At 40.7% G+C, this 10,753-nt stretch overlaps 1 protein-coding gene across 1 annotated transcript; it reads left to right on the top strand.

The window, feature by feature from the left end:
* Window positions 1–3,533: 3,533 nt before the first annotated feature.
* LOC125484416 (E3 ubiquitin-protein ligase CBL-B-B-like) lies at window positions 3,534–9,601 on the top strand. Its single transcript, XM_048603071.1, has 2 exons — window positions 3,534–4,379; window positions 9,430–9,601. Exons 1-2 carry the CDS (start codon window positions 3,985–3,987, stop codon window positions 9,599–9,601), a joined length of 567 nt encoding a protein of 188 aa, XP_048459028.1. The 5' UTR covers window positions 3,534–3,984.
* Window positions 9,602–10,753: the final 1,152 nt, after the last annotated feature.

Raw genomic sequence — 10,753 nt, 5'->3', positions numbered from 1 at the left:
CTCTCAGTCTCAATCAGATTAGTTAATCTCGACCTGATAGAATTGATAGTACAATTGAAAGAAAGATTTGCATTCATATAGCACTTTTTTGCAACTGCAGGAGATCCCAAACTGCTTTTCAATCAGTGAAGTACTTTTGAAATGTAGTTGCAGTTGTACGGTGGGAAATTTACAGCATTCAATTTGTACACAGCAAACTTTCTCTTCACCTGACGAAGGAGCAGTGCTGTGAAAGCTTGCGATTTCAAATAAACTTCGTGTCGTGGGGTTTCTGACTTTTTCTCCAACAAACAGCATTGCAATAATGGTCAGTTTTTATTGGGATACTAAGGGACAAATATTTTTCAAGACACTGGAGATAACTTCCCTGTTCTTTTTTGCATAGTGCTGTTGGATCTTTTAAGCCCCATTTGAAAGAGCAGAGAAGCCTTGATTTGACATTATGTCCATAAGAAAGATGGCACTTCCGACAATGTAGAATTCCATTACTAGTGAACTGAATTATCAGTCATAATTTTTGTGCTAAAGCTCTGGACTAGGACTTGAACCTACAACCTGGTAATTCTGTCAATGCAGCATTCCCTCACTGCTGTATTAGAGTGTTAGCTTTAATGGTTGCGCCAACGTCTGACTCATTCAATCCACTGAGCTACTCCTGACAAAAGTTTTATATTATCAAGAAAAGTAGCACTCCTGTCTAAATCCTCCATGATCTTTCCCTACTTGGCATCCAAAGTAACATTACTTACTCATGTGTATCCCTCTCGAAGGTCCATCACTGATAGCAAAATCATATTTGGTCATTTGCCTTACCGTATATAATTCAATTTTTAAAAAAAACTCTTCAATTCCTACTTCAATGTTGCCCTTCTTTACTTTCCTAATGTTTTACAAACTTCTGCACCACATATCCTTTCTGTTACAGCACAGAAGGAGGCTATTTAGCCTGTCAAGTATGTGCAGTTCTCTGCAAAAGCAACGTAGCTTTTCTTGTTTGCTGACACTTTCCTATAGCCCTGCAAATTTTATCTCTTTGGACATATGTCTAATTTCCTTCTGAAAGACTCAATTGTACCTCAGTTTACCACATTCTCAGGTAGTGCTTTCCAGATTCTAATCAAATTCTGTGTAAAACTGCTTTCCCACATGTCAATTTTAACCAGATTACATCTGTGTCCTCTGGTTCTTGACTCTTCCATCAATGGGAAGATTTCTTCTTCATCTTAGAGTCACAGAGATATACAGCTCAGAAACAGACCCTTCGGTCCAACTCATCTGTGACAAGCAGATATCCTTTATAAATCTAGACCCGTTTGCCAGCATTTGGCCCATATTCCTCTAAACCCTTCCTATTCATATACCCATCCAGATGCCTTTTAAATGGTGTAGTTGTACCAGCCTCCACCACTTTCTCTGGCAGCTCATTCCATATACACACCAACCCCTGAGTGAAAAAGTGGCCCCTTTCATATCTTTCCCCTCTCACCCTAAACCTATGCTCTCTACTTTTGGACTCCCCCACCCCGGGGAAAAGGCCTTGCCTATTTACCCTGTCCCTCACGATTCCCTCCAACATCTTGCCCACCACTGATGTCAGGCTCACCAATTTATAGTTCCCTGGCTTTTCCTTACCACCTTTCTTAAATAGTGGCACAATGTCAGCCAACCTCCAGTCTTCTAGCATCTCACCTGTGGCTAGTCCCTCTGATTTTGGACACTTATAATAATTGTTCTCTTAAATCTTCTCTCCTTGAAGGAGAACACCAATTTTGCTGATGTATCCACATGAATTGCTAGTCCCTGGAACCATTCTTGTAAATCTATTGTGCACACTATCTGATCTTTCACATCCTTTCTAAAGTACAGTTCCCTGAATTTCTCACAATACTGTATTTGGGGGAAAAAGGGACATTTTGTAATGCTTCAATATAACTTCCTTGTTTTTGTACTGTATGTATGTGTATGAAGTCCGAGCACGGTATTGAGGGACACAGACCATATGCAGGCAGATGGGACTCGTCTAGAATAGCATCATGGTCAGTGTAGACATAGTGGCCCAAAGAGCCTGTTATTTCCCATACACTTTTCAGTCATTTTCTCAGCCTGCAACACAGCCTTCAATGATTTCTGTGTACGTGCCCGCAAGTCATTCTATTCCTGCAATGTCTTTATAATTACATTCTATTTACACTGGCTCTCCTTGTTCTCACTATCAAAATATGTCTATTACCTCACCGTTTTCTGCCACTTAACTTTCACCTACTTTTCATTGACCATTTCTCCAGCAGTATATAACTTCTTGAAATCTATCAGTATCTTTTGCAAAGTTCAGAATCCTTTACGTTTTGTGTAACTTATAAATTATTATATGGTGTCCTGCATTTTAAGTCATGGTTCTTAACATAAAATCAGGAAAATCAGTGGTCCTTGTACCAACTCGATTATTTCGCTGTACTGTATTTCCATTGTAAACCTTAGTCCAATCTCATGAATAACCATTCATTTTGGTCTGTATTCTATCACTGTCAACTTTGTATCCATTCTGGCATTGTTCCTTTAAGTTTTACTGAAAAACAAGTTTTTTGTTGGAGACTATTATCATTTAGGAAATTGTGGACGAGGAGGTGGGGGGGCGGAAGCAGAATTGGTTTTATCTGCAACTATTTTGAAGAATTTGATAAAAGACTCTTTTTATGTCTGCATTTCTCTTTAAAATCCAAAAGGATCGGAAACAAAAATGCAATCTCGCACTTTTTTGGTTCAGCATAAAAAGGGGACCAGTTGCATACATTTTCCTCTCCCTACAACATGAGTGCACCAGTCATGACCAAAGGGGGTTTAAACTTCCCGCCTGAGTGCGGCATTGGCCCAGCGCCAAACCAAAAAGCCCCGCCCGCCTTTGTTTATAATTCCACTCGTCCTCCCGTTAATCCGCTCCTGTGTAAATAAGAAGATAGCATCCAACTTCCACGCTTTTATCGTTGGAGTCCACATTTAAAGGCCTCCATGTTCAGACATGGCTTCATCAAAGGCTTAACACAAAAAAACTAGCACTGCAGATCACCTTTAGCAGCTGGATCAAAGATAAAGCTAAGCATCTCAACTGCAAACTCCCAGGGTCTGGGAGACTGACTGATCCTCAATGAGCAGGCGTAAGCGGGTCCCGGTTCCAGCCGCCTTCCATTGGCTAAGGTTGGCTGCACTTACCCAATGAAAGCTCTCAATCGCCGACTCCCACTTCTCACATCTTCGATTGGTCAAACGTTTCCACCCCTATTTCCTGATTAGTCAGCCAAAACACCAATTAGAGCTGCCCTTGGCCGGTTTTTTTTTCTCTCCGCCCCCAACATCGTTCCTACAGATCTAGATACTCATTGGCTTCACGGCGCTGTCCATCCGGGAGACCTGCATTGGATTGGATGTTGATGTCTGAAGGGGGCGGGACGGCGAGTGGGCGGGGTTGGAGGCGGGCCTCGCGTTATAATTGGCGTACTGTTTTGTGAGTTAGCCGGATGGGTGGATCCGTAGCACCGACTGACGCAGCCGGCTGTCAGTCATGCGTGTTCTTCATCCTGATTGGCAAAGCTAGCCGTCAGTCAGGTTGGAACACCACCCCTCTCGCTGTGTTTTCCTGCGGCTGGTGGGGGGAAGGTGGGTAGCAGTTTGTGTTTGTGTGGAGTCGCAGCTCCTTTGGGCTCGGTTCCTTCTCCGGGCCTTTTTCAAAAAAAATCTCACACACCATATACACACAGCCCAACTCCTTCCTTCGTCTCTCAGACCGAACACAGCCGGCACATGCTGCAGTTAGTTAGAAATTCGGACTGAAGCCGCTCCGACTCTCGCTACCCGAGATCGACACTGATTCTGAGGGAGCGAAAGGGGCCGATATATGTTTTAACAAAAGTAAGAGAGGAGGGAGGAACAACAGCAACAAAAAGAGAGACTAAAACGCAAAGTGCCGAGTCCAGAAGGGGGTCTCGGAACATGGCGGCGGCGCCGAGGAATCCACGTAGCAACGTGAAAAAGGGTCGGATCCTGGGGCTGATCGACGCCATCCAGGACGCGGTGGGGCCACCGAAGCAGGCGGCCGACAAGCGCATGGTGGAGAAGACCTGGAAGCTGATGGACAAAGTGGTGAGGCTGTGCCAGAACTCCAAGCTGCAGCTGAAAAACAGCCCTCCGTACATCCTGGACATCCTGCCGGACACTTACCAGCACCTCCGGCTCATCCTGTCCAAGTACGAGGACCGAATGCAGGTCCTGAGCGAGAACGAGTACTTCAAGATCTACATTGACAGCCTGATGAAGAAATCCAAGCGGGCCATCAGGCTGTTCAAGGAGGGCAAAGAGAGGATGTATGAGGAGCAGTCTCAGGATAGGTAAACAAAAAGCATTAAGACAATAACTTTATGAACACCCCCCCCCCCCCCCCGCCTGACATTGAACGTTTCATGCTGTCCATGCCTTTCCTCCTTTATCTTTCGATGTAAACCAGCATGAAACTTTTTAAAGTATTTGTAAACACTGAGACATGTAATATTTCTTTTAAACTGCCTTTGCACAATGTCTGACATTCTACTGTTTTCCGCGTAGGTGTATTTTAATAATCAAAATATCTTAAACGAATGTGTTCCCACAGTTCGCGTGAAGAAGTTGCATAGTCAAGAGTTTCACCACGAATAGGGGTTTGACCTTTAAAATCGTGACTTTCTTATTAAAGCTAACGGAACTGGAGTTGTTCTGAATAAGTTATTGGATTGGGTATTACGAAATACAATTGAATTCGTGTAAATAGAAGTCTCCAAAGAGTCAATTCAAAGTGGGCATAATCTAAAGTATAACGATAAAATTAGGTAAACCGAGCAAGATACCAAATCGAACCAGGTCTTCTTTGTTCCCCTTTGTTATGATTTTTGGAAAGGATATATATGGAAACCTGTTCTACTGACTGTAGAATTTCCTGGTAATCAGCTGCAAAGCGTAGTAACGTCATGGCACTTAAATACTGAGCGTCATCATACAGGAACACACTCTGCACTGGTGGTCGGAGGTTGATCTCAAGTACTGCTGGCACAAACCTAAATAAGCCCACTCTCATATAAAAGAAAGGAATTGTTATGCAACGGCACTTACAGGAATGATTCTGAGTCGTGGTTTCCGTTGACTTGTTGTTAATTGAACTTGTTCTTTGTGGCTTGATGTCACCCGAACTGTTAAACTGAGATTTGTATTCTATAGACTATTGCTTTGCTGTTTTATTGCTGTGTGTTGGTTTAGTAACTTTGCAATTAAGAGAATAAAGTGAAATACAAGAGTATCACTTTGTTCCCTTGCCCAAATTACACAACTTGGCCTAAATGTGGAGGTGATGCTTGTACAACTAGCAGTATTTCAAATTTAAGTTGTCATTAAGGCAATTGCACGTAGTAGAAAGAATGCAAAACCCTTATTTTGCCAACTGCCAACTTGGCTTAGCCTGTAACATTTTTCTCAGCCTTTTCCCTGAGTCAGAAGATCATGTGTTCAAGCCCTCACGATTTTACCAAATGATTGAAGCTGATAGTTTAGAATGTTGCGTTGTTGGAGTTGCCATCTTTTGAGTGAGGCATTAAGTTAAACCTCCATGGGGAGGAGATAAAAGATTCTATTGCAGATTTTTTTAAGGAAAACAACTGGGAGTTATGATTCAGTCACTCTTCAACCAAGACCACTGAAATATGGATTATCCAGTCTTCAGGAACAAAAACAAAGTTGCTGGAAAAGAACTGGAATTCTGAGGAAGGGTCACCGGACCCGAAACGTTAACTCTGTTTTCTCCTTCACAGATGCTCCTAGACCTGCTGAGCTTTTCCAGCATCTCTGTTTTTGTTCCTGGTTTACAGCATCCACAGTTCTTTTGGTTTTTATCTAGTCCTCAGCCTCATTTTACAAAATGCCCTACAAACAATATGTTTGTCCACAATATAACAGTTGTGATTACACTTCAGAAGTAATTCAGTGGCTGTGAAATAAATGATTTTGGTCATCCTGAAATTTTGAATGCCATCACATGGTTGCACAATCTTTCTGTTCATCTTATTGCCTGATAACTTGCTTAATAGACTACATTTTAAATTGAGAAACACTAATGAAGGGTGATAACAAGGTGTAGAGCTGGATGAACACAGCAGGCCAAGCAGCATCGAAGGAGCAGGAAGGCTGACATTTCGGGCCTAGACCCTTCTTTGTCATGCAGACAGCTGAGATGTAATAAATGAAGATGTGATCTTTGGTGAAAGCTTAAAGGTTGAAAAACCTGTGGATTGAAGAAAAAAGGGAAGACTGAATTATGGATGAAGCTGTGGAGATCTGATGATGTACTGGAATAGAACGCAGTGTAACTCAAATAATCGGTTTTGGCAATACTGTTAGGTGAACTTTGAAGTAACAGAAAATCCTGAAACTAAACTTGCAGGCCTGTATACAAGAAAATATTTCAGGAGTGAACTGTCATCTGAATAGATTAGAATCTCTCACCACATTGCAGCATTTTAATAAATATTACATAAAGGAGATAATCAAATTTGTTAAATAATGTATTGGCTACATGTATATGGTTTCTATATGTGTCTGTTTGTACTCATTTAAAATATTCGACCAAAGTATGTGATTTGTTAGTTTTATTCAGGCTTTTTGTAATAATGGAGTTCCAGTTATGCACAGCTTTCAAACTCTTTATCTCCAAATATGGAAAATAAACGATTTCCTGTGTCTAACTTGTACCTGGATAGCTGGTTATACTGCTTCAGAAGCATAGGTAGGAATTGGAAAAGGAAAGTTAAACATTCTTTTTCTTTATGCTGAGAAGTGTGTTATTAAAAAGTCATGTTCATGTAGCACTTTCCATCCGAAAGAGCAAGAATAGCAGTGGCTTGGAAAATCTACTGCTGTAATTAGCTTGAATTTAATCAACACCTAAAATCAAAACATCTGGCAGCAACAGTTCATCATTATTTAATGTAGATTGTCTTTGGATTCCTGCTGAACGACAGATTCACGTACAGGAAAGAGGAAATGCACAATTTAAGCCAACAGTCTAAAATAAACCTCTGTCCTGTAGCAAACTTTAGTATGGCTTGGGTGGGGGTGGGGAGGTGGAGCGGGAGTGTGGGGAGAGAGAGGGAAAAGGATATAATAAAAAGTAAAAGAGAATCCTTTATCTTTTGAATTTGTCTGAAGTGTAGTATGTTTTGAAATTGGTGATAAATCTTTGAATTTGAGGTATACCCATTAAAATAAAGGAAATCTAATGTATACCAGACAGAATCCACTTTTTTTTTTACCCATAATATGGCCCCAAGAAAAGGATGTTATTACCAAGCGGATGTAGTCATTATGAGCTGTACTGCTGACAGTCAGATGTGAATTGCCTGAAAGAAATGCATCCTCCTGAAGTTTGGATGATTAGCTTTAGACTTTTCCCAAATGTTTAATGAGGAATACATCCAGAATGTTTGTATTTTTATTGCCCTTGAGAGCACAGTATAAGGAAAACTGTACCAATTTAAGCACATATATTGCCCAGCAGTATTTGAAAATATTGTCATTACTTAATAATTTGCAAATCAGGCAGAATTTTATATAAAAGTAAAACATTGAATTTCAGTGCCACTAAATTTTGTTACAGGTCGTGATGCCAAGCAACAATGTGTTTGTGATTACACTGAGGAGTATTGCAAAACAGGCTAATGCAATATGTCTTTACGATTCTCCACAGTCACTTCAAATAGACCAATGTGCCCTATAGAAGCACAGGTACAGGAGTTGGGTGTGCAGAATGGTGTATGGGAGTTTGTGGGTGGGACAGATGAAAGTTTTGTTAAGCTAATGTAACTCTGCTTTCTAAGAACTTAGGAACAGGAATAGGCTGTTCAGCCCCTCAAATCTGTTCCCCCATTTACCATTCATTGAGATCATGGCAGATATATGGCCTAACTCCATGTACCTACTTTTGGCCATATCCCTTAATACCTTTGCTTAACAAGATTTTATCTGTCTCAGATAAAATTTAATGACTGAGCATCCACTGCTGCTTTGTGGCATCTACCACCCTTTGTATTCTTGTACACCTTGTTGTGCTCCCTCCAAAGCCAATATAGCTTTCAAAAGATGTGGTGTCTTGATTTGCTGTCTGTACTCCAAGTGGGGTCTTACCAGGATTTTATATAATTGCAGCACAACTTCTGCACCCTAATACTTCAGTTCTCTTGATATAAAGTTCAGCATTCCATTAGCTTTCTTGATTATTTTCTAACATTGTCTTGCCCTTGCACTAGAGAGGAAAAAAAGGCATAGTAACTCCACTCAATTGCACTAACATCCACTTCTCCCAGTCAAATAAACTGCAAACAGAAACTGAGAATAATGTAGATTAGAAACTCTACATGAGGTCAGAAGTTAAGTCAGGTGGACCATGAATATCCTTCAGGGTATATTGCAGATACTGCTGTATGCTGTAAGATGCTTTCAATTTAGTATGATCGCTTGGGAGAGCTTTGGTTTCCAGTTGTTTTTTTTCAGTTTTGTTTTAAATATCTGGTGCTGTTTTACATCAGGCATCAGGAAGAAGCAGAGTTAATGCATCTGTCAGAAGTTTCAAAACCTGACAGAGCAGGGTCACTTGGGCCGTTTCTGTTTTCAAAGGCGGCAGAATGGGGTTTTGTATTGATATAGCGCCCTGGCACACGAGGACATCTTGGTATGTTTCACATTAAGGAAAATAAAGGACGCAATAAATTACATTCTCCTAAGTTGATGTGCAGAACAGTTTTGAAGCATTTTGTTATGCTGAATATAATCATCCATATCAGAAGGCTGTCTTTTATCCTGCCCTATGTATGAAACTGAAATGCTTTCTGTTACGAAAGAAATGTGAACTGAACAGGAACCAGGAAAGTATAAAATTGCCTAAGTCTTTGAGCTTTGTGCATAATGAAATTTGTGAAATCTGTGTTCTGTTTTATATTGTCTTGCCAATGACACTCACATCCCGTGAATGAGTGAATAAAAAAAAGTTCTCCATCTGGGTTTTGCACTTAAGTGTGGATTCGTTAAAATCAGGTTACCAGTTTAAACAGTGCTACTAGGTGCTATATTCACTTATAAATTTTTTAATTGTCTGTCTGGATGTGTTACAACACACCTCTGTGACCATCATGTCCTGAGGTGGATCTTGAACCCGGATCTTCTGGTCCAGCTACCACTGTCCCATAAGACCCTATGTTATAATTTATATTTGTCGATAGAGTGCACAGAAAATTTTGTATGCGGTCACTTTGTATATATTTGTGTAGGCTGAAAATGAGAAACAAACTGGCACACAAAGTCTAATTTATGCTATTTCTCTTTGCCCACACACTGGATGTATCACGTGGATCTTTTGAATTTCAGTGGGTGCGTGGAGCTTAGAGTCTCTAATCAAGGAATCCTTCCCTCCAGTCAAACAAAGGAAAAGAAAGCAGATGATAACATTTTGATTAACAAACTAGACACTACAACCATGTGCACGGGATTGACAGATGACTTGCAGCTGGTGATTAACACAGAAGAAGGCTGTGGTTAGCTTGAAACTTGAAACTTGATCAGGACATTGACATAATACCCCTATATGATACCAGGCTTGCTGAGAATGTATTGATAATAGAAGATTGTAGATGTTTCTCTGACAGGGAAAGCGTTCAGAGGAAATGCGTGAGCAAACTGTAGGGCTTGCTGTAAGGGACTTGCTATTCTTGATAGTGGTTCAGGACTGTTCGGTCCATCTGTCTCCCAACTCAAATTGGGCTAGTTAACTTCATGAGTATCTAGTTTTCAATGCTGCACTCCACTGAAGAGGCCAATGACCAGTTCTGCAAGGAGCTTGATGCTGTTTTTAGCAGAATTCTTAATTCAGAATGACTTTACTTATGGAGGGATTTCAGTGCAAGAGTGGACACTCATCATGAAGCAAGGCCTTTCTGCCTCAGACATTGTGACTTGGGGAAAAATCAATGAGAATGAATAGAGACCACTTCACTATCATGAGCTTTGTGTTCCAAACTGCTTCTTTGAGAACCAGCATGTTACTTGATGTCTGGAAGATATTTTCTTATCAACCTGTTCAGAGATGTTAATGCACACCTCTGAAACAGGTGGGACTTGAACCCAGGCCTTCTGGCTCGGAGATTGGGACACTGCCACCACACCATGAGGACCTTTTACTAGGTGTCTGAAAAAATTAAATTGAGGATTGGCATCAGATGGATCTGATCATCACCAGATATGACTCTGAACAGCATCTCTGCACAAGCAGTTGCCAGAGCACTGACTAAAACAGATGATTCTTGGTAGCACCAGTATTTGGATGCAATTCTCAAAGATTTTTTTTTACCCAGTGTAAAAATGCATTAACATCACCTTTTGCAGTTTATCCAGATTAAAAAGAAAACAACAATTGTTCTACAAAGTCAAAAAGGCACTCAGTCCAATACAGAGTGCAGAATCAAAATCAAATGTACTTTGAGACACCATCTATAGTACTGCACTCTAAACGTATGAGAAGCAAGAGCTGAAAAACGGTAACTAGTTTGGGACTAACATCGCTACGATGAAATGTGTAATTGAAGATAATTATTCTGCACTCATTAATCCAGCAGGCGACTGTCACAAAGCTGTCATGTCACTGGATCTGCGAACCAGTTTCCAAGGCTAATATTCTTGGAATAGGGATTCAAAT

The sequence above is a fragment of the Rhincodon typus genome, chromosome 11, assembly GCF_021869965.1.
Source record: "Rhincodon typus isolate 14 chromosome 11, sRhiTyp1.1, whole genome shotgun sequence".
Taxonomy (NCBI): domain Eukaryota; kingdom Metazoa; phylum Chordata; class Chondrichthyes; order Orectolobiformes; family Rhincodontidae; genus Rhincodon; species Rhincodon typus.
This window is presented reverse-complemented; position numbering and strand designations above follow the sequence as displayed.

Bases quoted from the DNA above. Each gene is read 5' to 3' on its own strand.
- LOC125484416 (XM_048603071.1), top strand. From the start codon at position 3,985: ATGGCGGCGGCGCCGAGGAATCCACGTAGCAACGTGAAAAAGGGTCGG. The intron at 4,380-9,429 runs GTAAACAAAAAG...TTTGAATTTCAG, and splicing joins GAGGAGCAGTCTCAGGATAG to TGGGTGCGTGGAGCTTAGAG.